This window comes from Egretta garzetta, unplaced genomic scaffold (genome assembly GCF_000687185.1).
Source record: "Egretta garzetta isolate BGI_Z169 unplaced genomic scaffold, ASM68718v1 scaffold598, whole genome shotgun sequence".
Classification (NCBI taxonomy): domain Eukaryota; kingdom Metazoa; phylum Chordata; class Aves; order Pelecaniformes; family Ardeidae; genus Egretta; species Egretta garzetta.
In genome coordinates this window covers 2,800,110-2,827,245 of record NW_009260621.1, presented here as the reverse complement: position 1 = coordinate 2,827,245, position 27,136 = coordinate 2,800,110, and the positions used below count along the sequence as shown (strand labels likewise).

Below are 27,136 nucleotides of genomic sequence, written 5' to 3'. Positions count from 1 at the left end.
GCTCTCCCGTGGGGTGGGGGGGGGTCTCCCGTGGGGGGCTGCCACGTAACGGAAAACTGCAGTGGAAGTCGTCCTTCGCTGGCAAATGCACGGCGGTGATGTGCGAACTGTTGCAAAAAAAATGGCTCGAGTGCGTGAGTTTTTTGGGGTTTCAAGACACGGGGGAGAGTGGTTTGCTGCTTCCCACCGCTTGAAATACCTGCGCGCCGCGTTCGTTCTGAGCCTCTTTGTTGGAGAAATATCTCCACGTCCAGAAGGAATTTCCGTGCGTCCCCCTCCTTTAATCAGTTCAGGCGCGGTGAAGCCATGTGTGCGCATCTGAAGAAACTGCTGCTTTTCATCACCGTTCCCCGTTACGTGTTGGCATTTGCAGCATGCTTCACAGCCGGGCTGGAGAACGCGATCCCTAGCCCTGGCTCCTGGGTTCTGGTGGATTTCGTGCCTCTCCCAGCAGCAGTCCTGCTCCTGGAGTAAAGCCTGTGCAGCCTTGCCGCGCGTTAACGCTAGCCAGGACCAGCAGCAGTCATTGATTACTTACGAGACTTCTCGTTCTTCCTTCCTTTTTGCTCCTGAGAGGCTGGATTGCTTTTCAGACGAATTGTGAAGAGCGTGGCGATGGGAGAAAGTGGTAGTGGAAGTTGTTTAGTGCGTGACCGAGCGAGACGCTGACAATTTCGGCAGTTTTATTCTTCGGTATGGTTGGGAGTGGAAGCTGGCGCCCGCAGAGTTCTGACCGCTGCTGCTGTCTTGGATACAGAGTAGTTGGGTTAATCAATCTGGTTTGACTTTGAAATGGTCATTATTTGTCTCCTGGGAGAAATGCTTTTTTTTTTCCCCCAGTAACCCTCTCTGAAATCTGACTTGCATAGTTTTACTAATATGTTGCAAGAAGATAGTTGGGGGGGGAAGCTATTTCCTGAATGTGTTTTGGCCAGCTTTGCCCAAAAGGGGCTGGAAAAATAAAGGGTCTTTCAAGGGTAGGTGTCTCATAAATGCAGAAATATGTTTTCTTGGTCGGGTAGAGGTGTAGTAGGACTGTTACTTCTGCAAATGGCTTATACAGTTCGGTAAGATGGCAAAATACTGTTTTTGTGAAGACTAAATGTCTTGTCCATTTAGTTTAACTGTACCTTCGTACCAGCAATGTACCTGCTTGTTGCTGGCCCTACAAGTTCCTTCTCTGACAGGGGCTGAGAGGAGAAGCAGCTGTGGTATCGCTTGCTGTCACTAGATGGGTATGGATACCCACCAGGCTGGTCGAGGTCCTCCTGCGCTGCAGAAGTTTTTGGCGCTGCGGGTGAGATCTCTTCCCAGCGCTAAACAAAGAAGGCTGGTTGTCAGAGATGACTGATCGAGGCTGAAAATGACTCCCATCGTTCATGAGATACTGACCTGCATCTGGTTCTTGGGAGTGGGAGCTGTGGCTTGACTTAATGGGAAAGATGAAGTCACCGAAAGGGTATTTTTCAGGTGCATATTCAACTGTCTTGATGCTCTTGTGCAAGAGAGGGCAGGTATCTGATGTCAGCCCTCTTGGTCAATAAATAGGAGGCTCCTGGATGCACGAAGCGCTATGGTTTGGACTACTCAACTCTGCCTCATCATGCAAGCCCAATGGTGTAGCAACTTGCTTTTCCAGTCGGGCCGTTGTTCAGTTTTGCAGAAGGCTGCAGTTGAAGTCACCGTAAGCTGGGGTGGGGCAGCAACACCTGCGCTTCCCGTGAGGATACTCTCACGGTAATTGCTGTGAACGATTTGCTCCTCTTCTGATCAGGCAGCAACGGGTGAGACAGGAATCCTCACTCGCAGAGGCCCACCCTCATATACCCACTGTCCTTATGAACGCTTGGGTTTTGCTAAGCCCAGTTTCGCCGGGTTGCTGTTGACTGCCGGCCCCTATTTCTGGCAGGTGGCGATACGCTTCAGCCTAGAGCAGCGCGAAGGTGCCGCGTTGATGACGTGGGCTGCGATTTGAGACCTTTTAGCATTCAAACAGTGAAAACTTTTGAGGGCTTTAGGTAACGCTGGCAACGCTGGTCTGCTTGATATGGATTTGCTTGTGGAAGAGCAAGTTTTACTTGATCTTTTGAAGGCATTACTGCCTATTGAATTTGTTCTTATCAAAGGTGCTGATTTAGGCTTTCGAAAGGGAGTGTGATGAGAATCTGGCGAACTCGCATCGCTTCCTTCAGGGCATCCCTTAGTCAGAAATACGTGAAGATCCTCTCGCTGACATTCTCAGGACTTGAATCCTTGGGAAAAGAGGACTTACGCCTCTGGTGGCATTTGGCATTCGAATCTCTTACAATAGCTGGATTGGGTTTTTGTCAGCTTCCACAGCTGTTTCCCTCCCTCCCTTCTCCTGGGTATCTTGCTGCTGTTGCAGTAACCGGGTGTTTCTCTTCAGTACACTCCACTCCTGTTCGGCTTCTCCCGTTTTCAAAACCAGCATCTGTGCTGCGAGAGGGGACAGGGGTGGCTGGCGTTTGAGCCCCGGACAAGGAGCAGGTGACGGAGCAGCGGCAGGACGCTGGCAGCCTGTTTCGGCTGGAGCTGGGAATCTGACTTAACAGCAAAACCAAACAGCCACAATTTGTGACTTTGGATGCAATGTTAGTTCCCTTGAAGCCTGCACTCTTGGCTAACGAACGCAGAGCTGAGGAATGATAACAGTGATTATTAATTCTCACCCCTCCTTTGGGACACGCTAGGGAGATGTCATCCATGTTGTGGAGGGGAAAAAAGAGCTTCCCTAAGCATTTGTATTAAGAAGTCCTTTTGTGGTTATTTTCTTAAGTTTCTATGAATTCACTCTGAAATCATCTTGCAGACAGAAGTCAAGGGCTATCAGTGCCCGTCTAGAAGAAACAGTGCTTATAGTGGTCTAAACACGGTCAGCTGAGAGCTGCAGAAATAATCGCTCATTCTGTTTAGAAAATAGTCTGTTCCTAGGGCACATGTCCTTTTTTTAGACCACGATGAGGATGAAAAAAGAGCTTTGTATCTCAAAATGGCATGGGCGTCTGCTGTTTGTTCCATGCAGCAAGTCTTCATCTCATTTCTCTGACATCACCCCGGGCGGCCGCGGAAGCGCCGCTCAGCACAAGTAGCGGGCTAGCGTTTCTGCACAGGCAAACATGCTTAACCTTCAAATTAATAAAGATTTAGTGCTGGAGAATGATGGAAACTTTCGGAGAAGATGCGAGCATGGCTCCTGCCTGCCAGAGCGCCATGGAAACACCAATACCTCTTCAGCTCTTTAACTGCCTTCTCTACATTTTTTTTTTTGTTGAAAACTTTTTTTTTTTTAACAATGCTTTATGTTGCTGTTCTGGGTCGTAGGCGTTTTGGCTTTGTTTGGAAAACTGAAAATAGGGGAAGGCAGGGAACAGTAGCTGTGCAAGGAAACGGAGGATATGGTGACTGACAGACTTTTGAGCTGTATTACGGCTTCATCCTGGCTTCCGTATATATTATAACTTGTAGTTCTTCACCAGGAACAGCGTCACGCAAACTGTAGCTGCATCCAACAGACAGAACAGTCCTCCTGCAGGCTCCTGGGCCTAAGACCCTGAGGACAGAAAAACTTCAGCTCTATCCAGGAATTTGCACAATGGTTCCCAGCTCTGTCCTTAAGAGGGCCAATTTTTTTGCTGGTTCCTAGATGTTCGGAAGAGAGATTGAAATGGATGATGGCAGGGAATGCAGTTTTGTGTGTCCGAGAGCTTAATGTAGTCGGATTCCCTGTTTGTGCACTCGAGTTCAAAAAAACCTGATGAACTTCAAAAGCAAAACTTCTTACTTGCTTGTTCTTCTCAAATCCACTTAAATATTTTTTTTGCAGTTTTTTTTCACGCTTATCTTACAAAGCCTAGAGAAGCTAGTGCAGGAAACCGGTGCAGGTACTGGGGTTTTCTCTCCCAAAAGGTACAGGATGTTGGCTGAGTGCCTTCACTCTCCTCTGAGCTCTGCTCAGTTTCTCGGTTGATGAGACTTGCATTATCCAACTGATTCAGGCTTTCGTGTGTAAAAACAGCGGAGATCTCTTAATAACCCGATTAAAGCATTTTTACTTTGCAGGCGATTTCTAGACAAGCTTCCTCTTTAATTACTGCTTTCTGCCGGTGATGTGCAAACTGCTCAGCCTGTTTAAATCCCCCGACTGTTAACATTTTCTAAATCTGAGCTGAATATAAGGCTTTATCACTTTTTCACAGTAAGAATTTTTCCTGTTTTGTTGTCCCCGTCCCCCCCTCAGTGTGGGTGCCATGGGCTGATCTGTTCTTAAGAAAAAAAGACAAAGCTATTTTTGTATTTTCAGCCAGCACTTATTTATTAGTTGGTTCTTCCCTGGTACGTAATCTCACTGGAACTGTAACCTGTTGAGGTTGGTGTATAGCGTAATTAGTTATCACTCCTCTGTGGTTTTCCTCCAAAATTTGGTTATCTTTGGGTATTCTCTCCATTTTTGCGGTGCTTCTTATTCCTTACCAGCTTTTTCAGCAGCTGTTTGTGCGGTGCAAGGTGCCACCATAGGAGTATTCTGTCCATTTCTGCTCAGCGAGGACCTACTGCTCTTCCTCCAGAATCGCACCTCACATTTCAGCATTTTCTCTTAGCTTCTTTCTTCATGCTCTGTTTTTCCTGAAGGGAATCGGAAGCTGTTTTTCGCTCCCTTGGAATTTGAGACCTCTTGATTTGTAGGGTTGCTGGGTGTTTCTGACCGTGCTGGTGGTCGTCCTCTTCAGAGCTGATCCACCCAGGGCAAGCAGCCTGAGCTTGCATAAGGATTCCCCGTGCAAACCTGTGTTGCTGCTGTTCGAGGGCTTTGAATCCTTCTTCCTCCTTTCTCTTCATATAGTTGAAATGGCAGGCTATTTCTCATGAATGTCAGTTGAGACAGAAAATCCACTGACTGCATAAAGGTTATTGAAACCTATTTTGTCCTTCAGTTTTCTTTCTGGTCTTTAATGTATTTTTAACCTGACTTTTCTTCTATGTTCAAGTAGGTTGTTTTCCACCCTCTCCCCCAAAAGAGCTTTTGAACCTATGGACAAGTTTCAACCAAATATGACAGAGGCTTAGGTTCTTAGAAGACACCGAGTTTCTACGAACTTAATGGAAAATTTATGGACAGAAAGAGGAGAGATGGAGAGAGACCCATATCGAGTCCTCCCAGGGAGAAAGCCGTACCACTGGCTCAGCTGTGTTCTCTGCCAGAGCGTAGCTCTCCCATTACTTCAAGTGAAACCTTTGGTCAGATCCTGCACCTTCTTATAGATGCAGGATAATCAACCACAAAGCTACAGGAAGCCAGTTTTACGTCTCTTCCTCACAGCATTAATTGTTTTGGTGCTTTGCTTTTTTACTTCTGCTTGACTTTTTCTGAACTTGTGGGTGAGGAGTTTATTGGCATTGCTTTCCTTTCAGTATTTACAACAAAGCCCTTTCAGATTTTCTCTGGTTATGGCTCTGTTTCCCTATAGCAGCCTTCTCTCTTAAAGGTTGAACTCTGACACTTTCAGCTTCTGATCTTAATCCTTCATGATTTCTTTTTAATTTTCTAGCCTAGAAAGTGTCTGAATTTATATTGGGCGGATGAAGTATAGAAACCAAATCACAACTTCCAGATCATCTTGGCATACTAAAGAGCAATGAGGCAGAAACACAACTTTTCCTCCTAGATTTGCTTTAACTGTCTTTTTAGCCAAAGAGATTAAACCTGAGTGCAATCGTACTCCAGTTCAAGTGTGAGCTTTGGTAGATCTGGATGTTGAAAATCCCAGCACTTCCTATGGTACTTCAGCATGTAACGCTTTCTGCTTGTGCTCATTTTACAGCAGCAGCTACCTGGTTTTTTCCCTCTGGCCTTGGAAAGTAGTCCTGGTGGGCTAGTTAAATGTCAGATTAGAATTTGTGCCTAAACGCAGGCACGTCCAAGGGTTTGTATGAGCTCTGGGCTGGGTAGTACAGCCAATAACATTCATCTCGCCTGCACTTAAGAGCTCTCGTCCCGAGAAGTCTTTCAAACTTGGCTACGGTGGGTGCTAGAAATTGGGTCCTTCCTTCACAAAGTGCTGGCCTGCCCACTTCATAAGAAGCCTGTCTTTTGATAATCATGGGGTGTCTTCTCAATATTCCCTTAATACGCCCCAAAGGGCTGATAGAAATCACGAGGTGGTTCAATGCATTAAAAAGCCATGGGATTTCCCCTCAAAGACCTGCTGGCATGCTGGAGCAAGCCCTCCACTGCTTGCACTTGGTCTGGGCTAATCCAGCTTCTGATAGTCTTGCTGGTTTTGGCAAGCTGGAGCAAGTCCAGAAAACCAACAAATAATTTGCCATTGCTGTTGTGTTTTTGTTTTTTTTTTAAACATAGCAGAAAACTGTCAAAAGCAGCCTGTTAGACTCAAAGCCTTGACAGCATGCTGATGCTATCTATACATGGCTTCTAGAAAAGTGGCTTTATCTTTTCAAGACAAGGCTGCCTTCTCTCATGCCGTACACAACAAAGTGTTTCCAGTTAACATAATGGGGGTAGCAAAACGCGCTTTTCACGCTGGCTGAGGTAGAAGGTACAGTTGCTGCTACTGTTGACTCTTCAGCACAACGTGGTAGAGCAGCAGCAAAGTAGCTTTTGAAGTCATGTTGAAATGCCTTGGTTTTGCATGCATTGTGAAATTGTTGAAGAGATCGTGAAATACAGGAAGGCAGTGCTTTGTGCACAGAAATGCTAATTTTACTGTGAGAACTGTAGTCTTCAATTTCCCTTGTGATTTCTTTTTTAAAGAGAAGTGGTTATGCTACTTTTTAATACTCAATATAGAATATGGTTACGTTTAGTTGCATTTCAACGTATTCCTATTCAGCCTATTTTAGTCTCAAGCTGAAAAAGTAGAAAAGAGGCTCTCTGCTTCTATTTTCTTAGCTTCTTTCACAACTTACTGTACACAAGATACATATTTAGCTGCCTGCATTGCCCCATTCCCTCTGTGTCTCCTCCGTTAAAGAATTCTAAGGACTAGTAGTTGTTTAATGACCTGCTAAACAGCAGTTCAAGGCAGGAATAATTTGTCAAAAAACAGGAGAAAATTAATCATTACTTCAGTAAAGCCTCTCTGTTCTGTCTGTATTTAGCTTAGCAGGCTGTACAGGAATCACTGGTTTGGATCCTTACTGTGACCCCGAAAGCCATCACCCTCATGTTCCCTTCTGTGTGGTTGTGCTAGGAGGTGTTTTTGGCCAAGTGCTAGTTAAGCTTTTACTATGTGGGTTACAAAATCAGCTGGCTGCTCAGTTCTCACTGGGGACGTGGGTACTCGAAGAGATTACAAAATTGTGTTTGAAAGCATGGGCACAAAAGAAATAATCCTCTGAGTATTTGCTTCACTGGCTTGATTGGTGTGAAAAGAATGAAAATTCAAGGTAGTGAGATGAGAATAGCGAGGCTGCTTCCCCTCCCGGTTCTCTGACATGTGGTAAGACTCATTTTAACCTTCCTCCATTTCCCTGGAGTAGCATAGGTGGCAAGAGAAGTCCGAATCATTGCAGGTCCTTTTGCAGTTTCTTTTCTATGCAGCGTAACTGAACTACGCTAACTGGAGCTAATCTGTGCCGTGGAAACAAGCTGCTGTGGTGTTAGACAGAAGCAGATGAAGTTTGGAGTCGAAGGCTTGGGGATCTTGCCGTTAAATGGGATAAAAATTGTCAAACAGGTGCAAATCAGTGTAAGTGTTGTTGAGTGCCGTGGAGAGGAATGCCATGCAAAAATCCGTGTTAATATTTCTGTCGCTTAGTAACCCTGACCTCAGGGGTTATCTGAAGGGGGCTCAGAGTGGAATTTTGCTCATTTCCTGAGAGCTCTGCAGAGGCAGCGCCATCCAAGTGCCCCTTTTTTCAGAAATGGAGTTAACACAGACAGGCATACTCGTATTGTGGGAAATAGTGATAACTTTCCTGGGCAACTGGGTTTAATTTAACTGTATTCTCTGTAGCGATTGCAAGCGTGAAATGCTCTTATGCTCGTAGTGCATGTGACCTGTTTACGTGCTCCAGGGTTATTGAGAAATAACACTTCAAGCCCTGGATAGCAGTAACTGGAGCCTGTTCCAAGCTGTCTAATTGCTGGACTGAATTTGGGCTGGTTGCGGGGAGAGCTTAGCGGGACTGATGCATTAACTCTTCTGTTTCTGAGCCCCATTCCTTAGTCACCGGTATATAAACTTTCATGGTGGTTTGGACCAGTTTTCTCTTGTGCCCCTTTACTGAATTTGTATTGAAAATTTTAATACCTCTTGAGGAAAGGAAAACCATACTTTAAAAAAAAAAAAAAAAGGCAATGTGCCCTACAGCAGCTGGTACACAAGCAGGCAGTTTTGGTGGTTGGATGTTATTGATGCTTTTAGGTGCCTTAACTAGGATTGATTAAATGCTTTCCGAAATGCAGTAAGGTTATTGAAACAGGGTACGTAAAGGCAAGTGTGTGGAAGTGTGTGTGTTTTGGGGCCAGGAGGCAGAACTGGAGGCTGGGAAGAGCATGTGGCTTCTGGGTACATGGGTAAGTTTAGGATAGGACCCAGGTCTTCGGATTCAGAGAGCTTTATCCACTAGTTCAGTGCCATTCAAGTGGCAGGCTTTGGTCTAGGTGGACTGGCTAAGTTGGTTTGTTTTTTGGTTTTGTTTTTTTTTTTGTGGTTCTAGAGTGCCCTCTGCTTCTGGCAGGGTTTCCATGGTTCTCGCCCTTCTGGTCGCTTCAGAAGTAGCCACGGTGTGCTGCTTCAGGTCCCCGTGAAGAGGCAAGCGCTTGCCAGAGCTGGAGCCCATGCGTTGCTTCCATTGGAACGGGCCTCACTAGAGCTTCCAGTAGACTTGCATAAAAATTTACCAGCCCTGAACTGCATCGTACCTAGTGCCTTTTTTAAAACATAATACTGAAAATGTCAAGTTTGAGCTACAGAGCATCTTCTCCTTAGAAATACCAAACTCTTTGCTGAAAGTCTTTAACATCTCTGGTGTTTTCACTTACACCCAAACACAATGCTGACTGAAGTCAGAGTGCCACAACAGTAGTGATGTTGCAACAAATTCTGGATTGCTAGAAACGTACAGCAGGTGAGCTTGTGAGGGAGAGATGCCCCAATTTCAGTGCTAAGTGTCCCTAGAGATAGTAGAAAAGAAGGGAAGAATTTGAGACAAAATATTGTGAAAGAAGGCTTAGGACTGGTTCTCTCATTTTGGAGAGTTTCAGTCCAGAATTGTGATCAAAAGTAGTAAGTGGTGACACTTGACCCAAAATACGCAAGTGCTGACACGAATGGTTTTGTGGCTTGCTGAAATTACTGCATGCTTTGCTTTGAAAATCTACCTAAAAGAAATTCTGGAAACATTTAGTTGTCTGATGAACAAATCTGTATTTGATTCTTCTTTCAGTCTGGCTCTTTTGATGCTGCCAGAGAAGCTATGTGATAGTGTCTTTGTTTTTGTTCCAGTCATATAAAATTTTCTACTATAAGGTTTTCATTCCCCGAAATATGCTAATGAAGCTTTGACTTGACATGTATGGCTACTGATTTGACTGTTGTTTTCTTTTCTTTCAGCTTTGCAGTGTATGGATGATTCCAAGCCATGTGTTAATGAGGGAAGGTGCATTCCGTATCAAAATGGTACAGGATATTGCAAGTAAGTTGGTTTCATTTCTAATCAATGTGATTACCAATCTTCTTTCATTCAGGGTCCCAGCCAGAAAGGAAACGTGAATTGTTAAGATTTTCTAATCGGGCGCATTCAGCATAATGGTTTTAGCACAGCTGGTGTTTCTTGATAATATGTTAGTTCTTCTGTGCTAGCTTTTTGTAACGTAAGAAATCTGGAGGTCTTGTTCAGATTTTCGGGTTTGGATCTTGTCAGTTTGATTTCTTTGCATTAGGTTAGGAAGTGAGGCCAAAGCAATCACAGAGGTAAACTCTGTACCTTGCTTCCAGACCCACAAGTTAAGTTGGAACTTGCTTTCTGTCTTGTATCTTGCCTTACTTCGTAGAGCTTCAGCCCCAACTTGAATATTATTATGAGGTTTTTCAGAACTACTCTGCACTCTGGAGTGTGCCGGTTCCCTTCCACATGCTGGCGAGCAAGTAACGTGTGGGAGTTGCAAAAACAAACTAACAAAAACCCCCAAACACACACCCACGTTTGTCTTTACCACATAATTGATTTTGGAAAGTGTTGACACCCGTCTTCGATGGTGTCTTCAGTTTGCTGATGCATGGGTAGCTGATCAGCAGGAGCTTTGGTGGAGTGTGTGGTGTCTGGAGAACGATACCACATCTATTTAAATGCAGTTCACCCTTCAAACTGCAGTATTTAGTTTTGGTTTTTTTTTTTTTTTTTTTTTTTTTTTAAACTAAGTGATATTTTGCAAAAAGATAAATCCTCCTCTTTTGGCAGGGTTAACTTACTATGTCTGCAGTAAATGGTTTATTTTCTAAACCTTCTTTTCGTCATCAGTACAAGTTGTGCCATTTTCTAGCATGTTAAATCCCTCTTTTCTTAATGCTAGCATTTTTAAAATACTAGTGAATTTTGTCCTGTTGATTTAGCTTGGCTAACACCCAGCTCTGCTCTTCCCCCTTTTCTAGACATCCATCTTCCCTAGCCAGAACCTTTAGTTCTTTCTGGTAATGTGGTACATAAAACTCAATATACTTAAATTGCACCTGTGGCACACAAAGGGGAAATCATAATCTAATTTGAGGTTCTTCTCAGTTTCAAATCAATACCTGGTATGCAGAAAGGCCATTGAAAGGCAAATATGTAACTTGTTATTCCATGTTGTTTTTCAGAAATTTTTAACTATTACTGCTTCCTAGTCTTTTTCTGTTCCATGGCTTTATATTGCGGTCAACAGAAACAAGCTGCCCTTCTGAAAAGCAAGCTGGAACTTTTCCTGCTTTTCACCTGTATTTTAACACTGAAATGAGAAACTGCGTGACGTTATTAGGTCTTTCTGACGCGTACTTAAGCGTGTTAGTCTGGATCCAAAGTATGTGGGTCATGATGAAGGTAATAAGACTGGTATTGATGCTGGTGCTGCTTGTACCTCCCTAAGGATGTTTTCTCCAGCTTGCATGTTCCTCTTAACCATGTCTTAGACTGGAGAAAAAAAAAAAAGTTTAGTTGGTTCATCTGATTAACTTCTGTTCCGTATTTGTAGTGCAGTCCAGATCTTAACACATTTCTCTTATCACAGTGGCAGCTTTGACCGCCCCTTTTTTTTTTTTTTTTTTTTTTTTTTTTAGCGCATGGAGTTATTTATAATTCTAATGTTGCCTTCTTCCTTTTTGAGCAAAGTCTTCTTGCAGGTCTTAAGCCAACGCCTCCTTCAAGTAACAACTCAGTCCTTTTGCAGGTGCCGGAGTAATTGGAAAGGCTAATAGAGGCCTGTATACAGAGATTAGTATGTGTCTGGTTTATGGTTCTGGCTCAAGAACTTCTATTTGCAGAAAGGAAGGAAAAAATAGCAAGAAAACCTCAATTGTGGAGACTCTACCTTTAGCAGGCTGATTCTTAGCATCCTGTTTTGGTTTTTAACTTTTCTTTTTTTTCCCTTTCCTGCACTATGAGGAACTCTGAATAGGGGAACTTTCTATCTGGTGTAGTAACCCAAATGACTTTCTGAATTTTTGATGGCTGTAAAGGTTAGAAATGTTTTGTTCAGGAAACTGAGCTTAGTACTAAAGCAAGTGGCTTGGTTTCTGGCTCTGCAGGATCACTCACTGATTAGCTAAATCACCACCCCTTCCACTTTTTTCAAGTTTTCTGCAGTACTTCCTCTGCCGGGCAATAAGTTGTTATAATAGGCTCTCTTCCTCTTTCTGTACCTCCTCTCGGCCAAGTTGTTTGTTCTAGTGTGTGGTCAGTCCATCTAGGTAGTCTTGCTGTCTGTAAGAAGCAAGTGAGCAGTTGAGGGAGAACCTTCATGAGAGAGCATCGTATGTGATAAGACATGAGTAACGTAAGCCCTCATAAGCGAAACATCTAGTCTATAGATACTTGGCACAGCAGCAAGCGACAGCTTAGTGCTGAAACAGCTTTCTTTGTCAGAAAATCCTGTAGGGTCTACTCCATTAAAAGAGAGAGCTAGTTTTCTGCTAAGGAACCTTTATTCTGGTGCATCTGGCTTCTGTTATGGGAACAGCGACTGTGACCCTTGTAAGGAAATCGGAGTTGGATCTTTATCAGATTGCTCTTGCGAGTGCCCTTTAAGTAGCTCTGTTCCCCTGGTGACGCTGCTGGCCCATGGCTGTCATTCTGTGGCGCTGTTTGATAGAATTACTGACCTCCTTTGACCTTGATTTTATATTTAGAAAATTACACATTCCTGTGTTTGCGTCTTCCAAAGTCAGAGTTTTTGTTTGAGAGATCTTTCTGCACCCATTCAGTGACTAGCATGGTGAGGCCGTGGACCCTATTCCAGGGAACATAACTTGGCTGTGTCTGCAGTAGCAGTACGAAGAGGCCCTGTCATGCCGTGCTTTCTGGGTCCTGCTTTGACAAAAGGCAGTTGCAGTTTGGGGTTTGGCTTTGCATTTCACTGTGGTGTTTGCTTGTGGTGGTGTTGTTGTGGGGTTTTTTTTTCCCCCCCTCAAAGTGTCGCCAGGCAGCCTTTTGCACATTAAGGTGTTAGGCATGAAGGAGCCTTCTTGCATACTCTCGTATCCAGCAGAGAAGCAGGGCAGCAGTTGCTTGTTGCTTAATGCTAATTGTGAACATCACAGGAAAACCCTTTCTCATCTCCCTGCTGCTACATGACGGGGAAAGGAGCAGTAGGAAGAGTTTGGGGGACAGTACAGCCAACTTGCAGTATTTCTGCAGTTGCAGGCAGGCTGAGAAGGTGTGGGTACAGGGAGCTAGTTCAAGGACAAGCAGCGCAGAGATTTTGGCAACACTGCCTGCTGTCTTCTGAGCAGGAGAATCTGCTCTGCTGCAGGGGGATGCAGGATTGGGTAGTCCCTCTGTGCTTGGAGTGGGGTAGGGCCCTGAAGGAGAGAGTATCTTAACTGGTTTCCCCATGTTTGGCAGCTGTGGCCTCTCCCAACTTCCCCCCCTGCCCCAGTCACAGGGAGCAGAAGCAAGACTGTGCCAGGGGGAGAAGCAGAAGTGAGAAGGAAGGGAGTTTGGGTAGGGGTGTGCCAAGGTTTAGGGAGGAAACTGGGCATTGCTGCTTCTTGTGCTTTATAGGTTTTTAAGATTGGATTTTTTGACCTTAGGACTGTTGCACATGGTGTGCCCAGAAGGGATATAAGTACCTCTGATGAACCAAAGTACTGCTTTAACTCTAGTGTCTTTTATCAGGTCCTGATGGTAAAAAAAAAAAAAAAAAAAAAAAAGGGACCGGGGGTACAGTGGCAACCATGGCTTGTTTGCTCTGCTTAGTCAAAAGTGGAGACTGCTGAAGCTGGCTGATTCCAAAAGGACAGTCTCCTTCAGCCCATCCTTTCGTGCTCAAAGCTGTCAGGATCTGTGCAGCTTGGTGTACTCCTGTCCCTCTTGAGTGAGTGGTGTTTTTCTCGCCATGTGTCAGAAGTTTGTGCACACTTCTACATTGCATGATGCAGTTTTTACCTCTTATCTGCACAGTGGCAACAGGAGGACTTCAAGTGTGCTAAACTCAGAGCAGCAACAGCATGGCAATAAGGGGCTTCTGTCCCAATTCTAACCCCCAGTAACTCCAACCCCCGTGCCGGGTTTTTGACCTACCTTTCTTTCTAGCTGGATCTTCATAAATGAATTTTAACTCGTATGTGGGGACTTCTGGGGTTGAAGGCATGATCTTAGACTGCAGAACTGCTTCTGTGGCTGCAGCAGATATCTTCTCAGGATCTATCTTGAGAGACTAATTACTCCTAGACCAGTGAATGGGGAATACCCATAGGAGACCTTGTAGCAGGAAGAGGTCTGAGAGTTTTCCAGAAGAGGCTAAATGCAGAAGTTGGAAAGTTGTCCCCTTCTGAGAATGAGCTGCCCTTTCCTGTTTCCTTCTGTCTCCTTTCAGAAGTTAAAGGAGACCCTTGGGACCAGGGCAGAGGAAAAAGGGGAGAGTACACACGCTTTTCGCTTCAAATCTGGGAACAGAGTGGTGATTTGAGTCACTCGATCAGCATTTTCTGTTGCGATTTACCTGTGCAGACCAAAAGCTGTGCAGAGCTCTGATGGTGAGGAGAAGCAGAACTAAGCTGTGCCCGTTCAGACTTTCGTTGCTGTTACTTCTTGGTGTATCGCGGAGTGGTATGCTATAGAAGTGCTTTCTGTGGGCTGGAAACAATAGCTGCGTACGGCTTTAAACGCAGAACAGGGAGGCCGCCCCATCCCATAGTTTGCATTCAAAGTATGACGCATAAATGGGAGCCTTGAGACATGGGAAGAAGTGTTTGTAAAGCTAACCAGAGAATCCTGTTCTCCCTCCTGAGAGGAGGTGTAGGTGTGGGAGTCAGAACCTGGGAGCCAGAGGGAAGTCTGGTTAAAATCTGTAGCAAAATAGCCGAGACCCTTCTCACGTTAGTCACCATGCTGAGGGTTTTTTTTTTTTTTTCTTTCCCCCTCCTCCGTTGAGGCATCTTCCAATCAAACTGGAGGGAACGTTGGGTTGAGGGGGGGGAGAAGCAGGACTACTAGGAAATTCTTCCCTTTGCGTTTTAAATTAAAACCATCTGCTTCCTTCTGTGCATCTCCAGATGATATCACTGGGCCTGAATGGGAAACTCCCATGAAAATCAAACATCTGGAGGACTGATTAAAACAGTCTATAAGGTGCATTTGAAGAGACTGTACTATGAATGTGCCCAAGGAAATCTAATATGGCAGATAGGAGGTTTTTCCAATAGGCCAGACATATTTTCCAGAAGTCTTCTGAAAGTGAGAAAACCAAGTATTGGAAGGTAACTTCAATGTAGTTTTGTGGCAGAAGAGCCAAAAATGCAGCTTTTGTGAGTCTTCTACTTCCACTTTGTAGTGTTAGGTTGTTAGAGTGAATGCAGCTCTCTGGATTTGTGGATACTTCAGATTTGGATAAGTACCTTCATTTTGTTTTTAATGTCTCTTGTTTAGCTCCATGAGAGCCTGAGCTAAGGCAAATGCAGGCTGGAGCTGAAAAGGAGGAGGAGGGAAAAAAAAAAAATGGGCTGAGCTCTGACTAAAGTATTTGTGCTGGAAAGTAGCCCAGAGAGAGTAAAGGAGAAGCTTTAATTAGAAGCAGCTGCATAGCTGATGCAGCCCACAGGACATTTTCCCATTTCAAACTCTCCAGCTTTCAGAAATCATGATTTGAATTAAGTTGTATGTGAAATTTGTTCTTGAAAGATTAAATTCCTGTTGAAGTAGGTTAAGAGGAGACCTCATGTGCTTCCAGAAAGTGCCAGAACAAACTTCATCTTTCTGTTCCTTAGAGTTAGATGGAAAACTGGGGAGAAATGGTGGCTTTTATTTGGAAAAGGTTCTGTTTCCTGTTCTGAGCATGTCATTTGGAGCTGACACAAACTGCTACAATTTTAAGCTGCTCTGTAGACAAGTGTTGCTTTTTTTAATTTTTTTTTTTTCCCCTCCTAAAGAGAACTTGAAAGAGTAGGTTGGGATGAGAGCAGAGCAGGGGTGGTGGGAAGCTGGAGTTGCTGCTGAGGATAATCATATCCTTTAAAGAAGTATGGACTTAGACCCCACTTTTTCAGTGTTGGCCTCTATTTTTAGAGAAACAATGCGGTGCCCAACATGAATCAGGGGCAGATATTTGCAGTTTTGTCTACACCAACATTTAGAACTAAATTACTAGTATTTGTGCCTAGAAATGACGATGACTGGCGACATGGTTGAAAATCTGGACTGTAGGTTTTTTTGTTCTTTAACGTTCAAAACCGATTGCCCTGAATTGCTGGAGGGGAAAATTGCATAACTGTGTGGCCAAGTGCTCCTCCAGGAGGAGAACAAAATGGTGGGTACAAGGGCCGTGTATACCTGACCTACCATCTTTCCGCAGGCAGGCACATTCCCCCTGGCATATTCTGTAAGGCTTTGTCCTTCCAAATACAAAGAGCTTTTGCTGTTCCTTGCTGGAGTGTTCCCTCGTGTTTTTCTGATTAGCCTCAGAAGATACCGGAACAAGCCTGGTCTTGGAGCGCTCTTCAATTTTGTACGAGAACATTTGTGTACAAAACGCTGGGCCGTTTGTGGGTGATGGTTGCGAGAGAGTGACGGTTGCGAGTGTCATCCTAGAGCACAGGTCTCGGCTTTCCTTTTAAATCGTACCAGCAATACTCTTAATCAGCTCCCTCCTCCCTGTTACCTAGGGGCAAAGTTAAATGCACCTTCCAGCATCCCTGAGTGTTGGGGTGGGCTGGGAGAGAAGGTGTATTTTGGTGGTTTATTTGCTTGTGGACAAAAAATGTGAGATGTTCCTATGGACTTTCCAGTTTGTTTTACAGCCTTTCAGTGAAAAAGCACTTTAGGACTTATCTTTTAGTTGTGTTTTGGTATATTTTGTATTTGTTGGGGCGGTGGGTGGTTTTGGAGGGCCTCTTGTTTGCCCTAGGTGGGGTTCTCTGAAGTTCTCGTTTGTTGCTTGCCCTTTCATGATAAAGAGAACTATAATTGCACGGCCTGTGTGTGCTGCTGTTGCTAGTCTGAGGAGCTTGGTGTACACCAGAAGAAATCCCTATAATGAAATCTTGTAAGCCTTTTGGGACTGAAGTTCGCTCTGACTTCGCACATTCATCAGCTGCGTATAGGTGTCCAGAAATGCAATTTAATTGTAGTTATCCAGACAGTCTCTGAGCAGAACTAGCCAGTGCACCATGTGCAGGCTTGAATGCCGTGGGAGTCGAGCCGTCCTTCGGTTTCTGGCACAGCCGTCTTTGCTGGGTGCCAGATTTCTGTGTGATCGAGCTCCTACAAAGCCATGCTGTAGCCCGCTGGCGTTTGGACTGATTTCTAACCCGTATCAAGGAAGGATTTGGAATGTTAAAGGAAGCCTATAGAACTGCCACGGTTTAGACCCAGAATACCTCAAGATTGCCTCTCGTGTGATGTGGCAGCAGCTCGCGCTGACCGACAGCCTTCAGCTGTTAGACCGAGGATGGCACAAAAGAGGCAGAGGGTATTCTGCAAGTGGTATTGTCTCAGGATTCGCCTTCTGTAACTTTATTAATCCTGCCTTGCCTTGCAAAAACTCTTCTTTCATCTCTGTTCTTGGGTATGAAGTTGAAAGTATTAAGGTATGGTGAAAGGAGCCTAATTTGGGTGCGGGGAATGGTAAATTATGATTATGCACATCTATTATATGACTTTCCTGCTTTAGACATATGGCTAAAGCTAGTTAATAAATTTTAACATGAGAAAAAACAGTTGTGGTCATCTAGTAATGACCCCTTGCATAACTCGGATAATAACCTCTCTGAATAGCTGTGTTTGAACTAGCGTGCGTACTCTTTCTGAAATGGCCAATCCTGGTATTCTTCTAAACAAGCGTGAGTGATGGAGAAATTCCACTGCGACCTTAAATGCATTGTTCCAGTTGTTTCTCTCCGCTGCTGAGAGACTGTGCATTAGTCTGTGTCTGAAGATACAGCTATTACCCTGTTTCTAATTTGAATTTATCGAGCTTGAACTTCTAACTGCTCAGTCCTGTTATCCCTGAACCTTCTAGGTTGGGAGTTACTGTTAAATCTGAGTTTCTTTTGTGGGTACTCGGAGCTTTTGATTAACTGTCTCCTTCTCTCTTCCCTTTGATAAATAGACTGAACCACCTGAGCTTTTCATTGTGTCAAGAGTTTTCTATTAATCATTACTGTTGGGTTCTTTGAATTCAATTCGGTTCTTCCTTCTTAAAGAGCAGACACCAGAACCAATGTAATGGTCCAGTAATGGTTGTGCCACGCAAATATCGGGTGTAGCATAATCTTGTCTACTTCTATTTGATATTTGCTGTTTGTACAGCTAAAGTATTTCTGGCCAAACTGTCACGCTAGGGGTTTTGTGTTCAGCTGACTGTTAGGAACCCCCAGGGCAAGTCTGTCCTTCCCAGATCAGTCTCCTGTTTTGGGGAGGGTGCTTTATACATTTTGTTTCTAGATGTGTGACTTCTCAGTGCTTAAAGTGCATTTTGCGTGCTGACTGCCTTGTTAAGTTCTCCATCAAGAACTTGTCTTCTCTTACCTATGTGTTTGACCAGCAGTGATGTTTTCCACTGTTATTCACGGGTAGAAGTGTTGAACAGCATAGGAACAAAGGCAGGTCCCCATAGTATTCTGTTAAAAACACAGCTTCGTGACTGTTCTTTGCTTACTTTTTTTTCCCCCAAATTAAATTTTAAGGCCTATCCAGTTAGGTGGTGGTTTTTGTTTTGTTTTCAATCCACCATACGCTTTTAAATGCATAAGGAAAAGGCAGTCTCTTTACTGTTCATTCTTCTCTTGGGGCTAGCTAGAGACTTGGTGTATTTCTTGCAGTTGGAATCTCCTCCCTTTGGATTTGAGTAACTCATTGATTTAATAATTGCACCTATCCTGTTCTGGAACAAAGCGCATCTAATGTTCACCTCTGAATTTTTCACAGTGAAGTACACGTCCTCTCGGGCTGTATCTTGGGTTACTTACCAGTTAAGGCATGCAGCTGTGCACTATAGAAAAAAAAAAAAAAACAAACCCAAACCTGCAAGTGGACAGTCCTGTTTTGTGTGTTAGGTGTTATTTTTATCCAGCATAAAATCTTACAGCTTTCTGCTACCTGACTGAACCAAATGGATCCATGGGTGACACAAAGGTGGGGTTCTCAGGCTTGTTTGCCTGGGTCCTGTATCGCTGGAAGCTAAATGGAAAATTCGTAGTACAAAGGCCAGTTAAAAGATGGATTACAGCTGACAAGTGTAGTCAGGCTGTATTGACATAAGTTTAGGTTAGAGAGAAATAACTGCAATTATTCTGCAATCGCAGATCTTTGTATAAAATATTACCCTAGTTATAGATAGTGTGTGTGTACTCGTTTTGCCGTGGGAGGCAGAGGAACAATGACCTTGTCGTTAGGGTGCTAGCCAGGGGCGTGGGAGACCTGACTCCAGGGCTCGCGCTGCTCGCTGAGCGCGGGCTTCGTCATGTCACAGTCCCAGATGCACTTATCAACATGGGGATAACGGCATATTCCCGTCTCACGGGAGTGTTGTGGAGAAAGATCCGCTGCAGATCTTCAGGCCCGCAGACACTGCATTTGTACAAGGCTTACAAATATTTTGGAGGGTAGATAATACCTGATATTAATGCCTATTACCGAAACGGCTTGATTTTCTTCTGAAAAAGTATGCCTGTTAGAATGGGAGTAGGTTACTCAGCAGTTCTTTAACATTCAGGCTTTTACTAAAGTTTTGAGGGGAAGTGCAAGCAAAAGTCCCTGCATTTGATGCAACCCTGACTGTATGCAGTATTTTCTTACTTATTTTGTAACGGGCGATTTCACAATTTGAACTTACGTTTTCAGTGGTCTCATTTGGGAGGATACCAGAGGAAGGGTCTGTTACATCCATGACATCAGCATTTAGGTCTGTTAGTGTTGCCATTAATCATGACAAATTCCAAGACTTGCGGTGGTCATGGGGGACTTCATTCCTGGTATCTTCCCAGGACAGCAAGGCTTCAGGTGAATGCGCCGCAAGTAATTTCTTCTCTGTTGCAGGTGTCGTGAAGGCTTTCTTGGAGACTACTGTCAGTACAGAAGCCCCTGTGAAAGCAATACCTGTAAGAACGGGGGAACTTGTGAAACTACATCTCTGATAGGAAAGGCTACCTGCAAATGTGCTCCAGGGTTCACGGGAGAGGATTGTCAATACTCTGAATCGCACCTCTGCTACGTGTCCCGGCCCTGCCTGAATGGAGGAACTTGTCATCCCCACAGCCAGGAAACATACGAGTGTGTCTGTCCTCCAGGTTACACAGGTAAGGTTCTGCATTTGTACCTCTGGACTACCTCCTTTGTGAATTACTTCATCCTGGAATGTTCTGGGGCAGTCGTAATACGCTCTCAGATTTACTAGCTCCAGCACAGGAAATGAGAAGAAGTCGAAATGACTTCATGACCAAAAAAAGCAAAGGAGGGTAGGGAATCAAGCTCCCTATCCTTTACACGTAAGCAGAAAGACATTTAGATCTTGTGGCGTCGTCAATGTGGGAAAACTGAGTGCAGATGTTGCTCTGGAGTGGCTGTCATGCTTTGAATTCAGTCTGCCTTCTAGAAAAAGTGAAGTAAATTTGGCCAGCAAAAGCTTTCTGTGGGAAAATTGTAATTGGGTGCCTGAGGGCAAGCACAGCAACTCACTCCTTTCATTCTTGAAGGGGCTGTAGGAGAAGAGTGACTCTCAGCGCGTAGTATGATTTCAGATCATGGGTCGCTTCTGTAAATCACAACATTCTATATCTTGCTGCTACCCTGTAAATAAAATGACTTTGTTTTGTAACCACAAATTGATTTTTGTTTCAAATATAATACTGTAAAATGCAGACATAAATTTTCCTGTAATAATTTTAAGGTGTTGTACACCAACAATTTTGAGGTAGAATGAAGGAAATACTGTTTTCCATGGAAATAACTTTTTTATTGATGGAGTGCTCTGTCTTGATCCTACAGGAAAGGATTGCCAGTGGATTGATGCCTGTACATCTCAACCTTGTGCCAATGGAAGTACATGTACTGTATCTGGAAATAAGTTCTCCTGCATCTGTCTGTCTGGCTACACTGGCCAGAAATGCGAGATAGATGTGAATGAATGTGCCACGCCAGGCCTCTGTCAACATGGTGGGACCTGTGTCAATTTGCCTGGTTCATACCGATGCCAGTGCAAGCCAGGCTATACAGGGCATCGCTGTGAGAGCGTGTATGTGCCGTGTTCCCCATCGCCTTGTATGAATGGAGGAACTTGTCATCAAACAAGTGACTTTGCCTTTGAGTGCAACTGTCTACCAGGTAAATGATGCTTCTTCAGAGTGCTTGGTTTTGTAGTCTTGTCACTGCGTTCCTGCCTGTGTTCTTCTGAAAACTTCTCTTGGGAGTTTCTGTGTGATGTTGGTGTAATGTAAAGTGAAGGGAGAAATCTCAGCAAGGCAGGAAGCTTTGCTAGGATGCCAATTCTGAGTGTCAGGATTTCATATGGAAGGAGAAGAAGAGGGAAGAAGGCTAGAAATGACAAATTTCTTTGGAACCCAATTAGAGACAGAGAATCAAATAGCTAAGAACTACAAAATAAGTTCAAGGAGATACAGGCATCAGGAGATACCACCCTATTGGAATGCCAAACTCCATGAACATAAACCACTATAAAAACATGGTTTTGTGTCGGTAAAGGCTACAGTTAACTTCAGTACTTGAATGAAGATGAACACTTTTCTTTTTCCTTTTCAGTCTTTAGTCTTAAAACATTCGTTGCTATTCCCTTCCTTTTTCTCCTCCAGTCCCTCCAAATCTTATAAGATATCACTTCCAACTCACCATACCCTTTTTGTCCTGTAATACCTCCAGATAAATTATGCCTGCTTGTTTTCTGATGCTGTTAGCTGCCCCAAGTTCATCCACAGCAAGGGTGTGCTTACTCAGGATCACAGGCTGTATCAGTTTTCTGTGTCGAGCTGGGCTCCAATCACCAAGGCACCCATCGCTACAAATGACCATGCATCACCTGGTTGGGACCCTGGAGGTCCCATCCTGTCCTGTTCCTTGCCATCCACTTGTCATACTGACCACAGGGCAGTACTAGTCATCTTTGCACATCAGGGTTTTTTTAGGCTGAGTTGTTTTTTTTGGTTGGTGTTTTTTGTTTTTTGGTTTTTTTTACTGAGTAACTCTGTCCATGGGAAATTGATTGTTTGGAAATGCTTTTGACTAGACTTCCTACTTAAGTGTATTGCAGTTTGGCACATGAGTGCTTGGTGTGTGGTAATCTAGAGAAGTAAACTCTCTTCCCTTCAGCATTTCTCTGGTGTTACTTATGTGAAATATGTAGCTGCCATATACTGTTTAGGATGAACATAAAGGGACTGTGTTCTGATGAGGATCATCTGGAGTCATAGGTATGTGTGGAAAGAGCATTTAGAACTTAAATTGTGAAGAATACTCTCTTTTTGGAGACCTTTGTCTCGAAGAGTTGGTTCAAATTGCCTTAAAAGTACATTGCCAACCTTAGCTAGTGCCTGCACAACAACTTTCTGGGTTGTCTGAGGAAGCATGTGACTTTGAAGAATTTAGGAAAGTTGATCTTAAAATAGAAGGATGTATCATCTTTATTTTTGTGTGAAAGCAACCATTTCTAACTATGCTTGAAGAAACAGTGCCTGTACATACAAGGTCTTTGAAAATGCTGTATCTTAACTAACGGTTGCTTTCAGGGAATTTATTGCTTTTCTGCTATCTATCTTTTTAAAAGGAAATTGAAACTAAGTAGCTCTGGATTAACAGGCTTGATCTGAAATTCAGAATGTATTCTTAAAGTCAGATCTGTTTAGCCAGTTTAAGGAGTTTAAGATCTCTTGCAGAAGCAGTGTCGTGGGGGGAAGAGGAGAGGAAGGTGAAGGTTGGAGGACTTGATACTGTAAAGCTGATAAGACAGTTTGCTTTCGTGCCTCTGACGGGCACGAGACTGGATAGGAGCACATTTTCCCTTAGACAAGCGTGTGGGCTGGCTAAGCTATGGTCAGGAAATGAAAATGAGATTACTGTAGTAACAGTTACACACCCACACTGCTCACACACATTTTGGGTTATTAGCTGCTTTTTTGGACTTGTTACACAACATGTATCGTGGGGGTGAGTTAATGCGGCTTTGAGAGCCTTCACTTCTGTATTTCCTGTATTTGTTTAAGTTGGCCATGTTGTTTTGCTAGCTTGATTTTTAAAACTAGTCATTTGAAAAACAGCAAAAAAAAAGAGAGGTTGGAGAAGGCCAAAATGCTTACTTTAAACTCTTTGATAAAGGCAAGGCACCCAGCCATCTCTTCTCCCTTAACAGTCAAGCATGCAGCACAGAATTTCTGAAGTGTTGGAAAAAGTTCTGTCTGGGAAGAAAAGGTCAACAGAGGGAGAGGAGAAATGGTGGTCTGTCACACCCAGGGAAGATGTGAACAAGGCCTGTGCATCTGGAAGAGAGTGCCAAGAGTATGGACTAGAAATTCCTCTTTGGACTCCTCTGAGTTGGAGCAATGCCGATGATACTGTGACTATAAATGGAATTGCTCTAGCCTTTCCTTCTGGACTGCCTTAAGATGTTACCATAGCTGAGTGCCACGGCTGTAGAGGCAGGATGCATTCACATCTTGAACTGCTGGAATGGCTGTTGATACGATTTTGCGCCTTGTGACCTGTGAAACTGCTCTAAAGAAACTGACTGTACCCAAGCAGCAATTTAAGCATAATGAGGTTACTCCTAGACTGGCCCCAAAATAAGTTCTTGTTTCCTGTAGATGTTTTCTTCTTTGCTTTTGAGTTCACTTCATTTTTTGTAAATATAGATACATGAGAATGAGAGCTTGAAAATAGGAAAAAAAAGCCTACAACACGTCACAGCAGCTTCTTCTATAGCAGTGCAAGTACTGTTTATCCACAGTGTAGTCCAGCTGCTATTTAAAGAATTAAGTGGCTATTTTAAATTCCCAGGTTCCCATTTCACTTGTGGATTTACACAAGCAAATCTTGCATTAGGTAATTCACAAAGTCGTGTGTTAGAAGAGGTCAGCGTTTTGTGGCGCGTGTAAGTGAAGAGTTTTACATGCTGTCAGTATCACATCTGTGTGAAAGGTAACTTATTTTCTGTCCATCTAGCATAAACATTTTGTAGCTCAGATTGTAGACAAGTGAGCGTGTTGGGTCAAGCATAACAAGATAGCTGTAGTAAAAAAACCAAACAAACAAAACCCCAAAAAAAACTTCTGTGAAAGAGACTCAACCTGAAGCATTAGCAACTCCTTTAAATATAAGAATGAGCTCGTAGTTATAAATATTTGACAAAAAAGGAGTTTGTTTGGCAACTAACCTTTAATGGAATGTTAAACAAGTCAATAGAGGAAGTTCTTAGCTGGGAAAGTGATTATTCATTGTTATCCATCAAAATAATTACCCATTAACTAAGATAAGAACCCTAGGGACTTCTAAGGGCTTGTTCAGGAAACGATCTGTCAGGCTGGAGCAGGCTGTTTACGAGAGCTGGAACACTTCCTGGGAAGAGGAAGCAACCTCACGCCGGTTCGTAGTGGACCGTCACACTGCCCCGCGCAGTGAGCATCACGAATGGGGTCTAGCAGACACACTGATTTTCCCGTGGCAGGGAAGACCCCGCTTGACGGGATTTAGAGATGAGCTTCTTCCTGTGGGGCGTGAGGTTCTGCATGGTGGCAGTCTTGGGGTACCAGGCAGCGCGCGTGCCGTCTCTGCCCCGTGTGAGCTGGCGCTCTTGCGTGGAGTAGCCCATCTCACGTTTATTTCAAGAAGCTGAGCTGTCGGAGTCACATGGGGGCAACTGCTGTTGGGCACCTGGTGTGCAGAAACTTACTTCTGTGTTAAAAGGATGCAGATCAGTTTTGGCACTCTTGTCGAGATCCCTAATTTCTTGTCAGCAGGCCCCAAATCTGGCAATAACTTGACCTTTTCATTCAGGTAGAATCTCCTGCCTCCATACATAATTGGTCCTCCAGGAAGTCTGAGGTGTCACTTCTAGGTTGAAACAAGGCTAAGGATTAAGATTTGGAGGGAATTGGATACAGCGCTCTGGAATGGGATGGAGATTTCAGATGATGATGGGGTAAAGTTCTGTGCACTAGGGGAGGAACAGCACGCTGTTAGCAGTGGGAACACTTTTCCCCTTGAGATTCTCATTCCTTAGTTTGCTGTGCTTGGAGATACGGAGCAAAAGTCAAGATATGCATTGCAAACTGTTCTCTCGGAGGGATGCGAGTCCCAGCACAGGGGGGAGCAGGAAGCAGTGTCAGGTGTCCAAATACATGAAAACAGTGAACTCTCTGGTTTTCTGGAAAAGAGTCAGGTTGTGTAACTGCAAAATCGGATCCTGCGACCCAGGTTAAGAAAAGCTGACATGTCTAGGAGCAATGTCACGCTTGTCGTGCTCAAACGTAGGTGAGTTGGCCCAAACAGCCATGACTCTAAAGGGCTGGGTTTACAAATGAAAGCTAAACTTCACTAGGATGGTTTTGTTTACAAATTAAGCAGATCACAATATTGCGGTGTAAGTTCGACTTGAAGAGGACACAAAAATCGTGCCTTTACAGCTTTTAGATGTTCTGAAACGAAGCCAAAGTTGTTTTTCAAAGTAAGACAAATTTAAAGGGAATTTGGGAGTTGGGAAGTTACCAAAAAGGAAACGTGTTTTTTTTCAGCTGTGCACTCAAAGTAGTGTCATTTTCACCATTTCAAGCCGATTCCCTTTCTCTTGAAGATGTCTTGACTGAGCACGCTTGGCTGTGTGTCATTTCTCTTGAACCTTTTACTACATTGCATTTTTTTGTAAGCTCTTTTTTTGTTTCTATTCTGCTGTCACTAATGGTATCCTCCAGGTTTTAGTGTGGGGTTAATGTTTTTCTACATTTGCATGAGATGCTTGAGGACCAGCCCTTAGACGGTACCATAGCTGGTTAAAATGTGAAAATGTACAAAGGCTTGGTGAGGTTTTAGTATTGGGGTGACTTCCATGCTTTATTATTTCTCAAAATCATTGGGCCGCTTTACGTTTGTGTGCAGCACAGTGAGATATTTTTAAATAAAAGCCTGCTGTCAGGAGTTTGTTTACTAGAAAGTAGGGTAGATCTTCGCATTGTCCAAGCTGAAAGGATAGGAACTTAAACCTTTCAAGTTTGTGGTTCTGGTGTTTCCACGTTAATCACGTTGCTGGCATGAGTGCAATCTGTGGTCAGTGGGATGATCCTCCTCAAGCTGAAAAGCAAGCTGATAGGACACCCCTGTGTTTTACAGCTGAGCCTTTGGTCATGCATGGTAGCTTTTATACAGTTTTAAATATAGTGATCTGATACGGATTGTATTCCTTGGTAGTAGTTCCTCAGCAACTTTTGCCAGGAAGGTGTTGCTGTGATGGATTAGGATTCAGACTAACCACGGTGTGTTTCCTCTTCATCTTAACCTTCCCTACTGCCATGAAGTTTGCAGGATCTTGGGTGAAGGTGGGAAGGGCTTTTAAGGGAGAGGATAATAATGCGGGGTGGGGTGGGGTGGGGTGTGTTGTTGGATTTTTGCTTTTTTTTTTTTTGAGTCTGTTCTTCCTTGCTGATGGATGCTAATGCACTTGATACAGCTCAGCAACAGCACTCCGCTTCTGACTCTTACCTGCAGTATTTGAGAAGTTCAAGAGGTGTGAATGCATACAAATGATCTCTAGCCTCTTGAGGGTAGTGGTAGTCTGGAGAAGCTGCTTCAGAGCTTTACAGTCTGTCTTATCTGCCACACAGCACGATCTGCGTTGGACCAGATGTTGCTTACAGGGTCTATGTGACTTGACACAGATGTTATGGAAGTGTCTGGAACGGGGCATCAAAAGTAGAGGGGTTAAAGCATAATTTTTGGATGAGAGGACTGTGTCATGTTAATATTGCATTCCAAAGCAGTGAAGAGGCAGAGCCGATGTTTTAAATTAATGTGTGTGTTCTGGAATCATTTACTTCATCCACATTATTATGCATCCACTTGTGCTTTGATAAATAGCGCTCTCATCGAGCAGAAATGGCAGGTTTATTTAATGAAGCATGAAGTAAACCAGCAGGGGAGATCAAAGGGAAGATGAATTATTGACAACTCCCTTCCCTAACATCCCCACTTCTCCTTATTTGAAAGGAGAGGGAGATCTAGAAAGAATATTTTGCCAGTGTGGCTGTGTTCATTAGGAGCCTTGATTTTCATCGAGGGGGAGAGTGTCTGGTTTCTTCTGCTTTTCAGTCAAGGCTTAGTGTATAAGCATTTGCTTGTGTGGTGGCAGATTTGTTGGTTGACTGACTGGTCTAACGCTGAAGAGGGCCAAATCAGGAATTTGGAAGCTCATTTTCAAAGCATAGATGATCTTTCTTTGATGTAGCCAAGGCATATGAACTAGCCTGAGGTATTC

At 43.8% G+C, this 27,136-nt stretch overlaps 1 protein-coding gene across 1 annotated transcript in view; it reads left to right on the top strand.

The window, feature by feature from the left end:
* Positions 1-7,409: 7,409 nt before the first annotated feature.
* NOTCH2 (notch receptor 2) overlaps positions 7,410-27,136 on the top strand; it is a 79,735-nt gene continuing 60,008 nt past the window's right edge. Inside the window, exons 1-4 of the mRNA XM_035900808.1 lie at positions 7,410-7,478; positions 9,597-9,678; positions 19,708-19,967; positions 20,656-20,991. Of these exons, the coding sequence (XP_035756701.1) occupies positions 9,608-9,678; positions 19,708-19,967; positions 20,656-20,991 (667 nt within the window). The 5' untranslated portion in view covers positions 7,410-7,478; positions 9,597-9,607. The remainder of the gene's footprint in view (positions 7,479-9,596; positions 9,679-19,707; positions 19,968-20,655; positions 20,992-27,136) is intronic.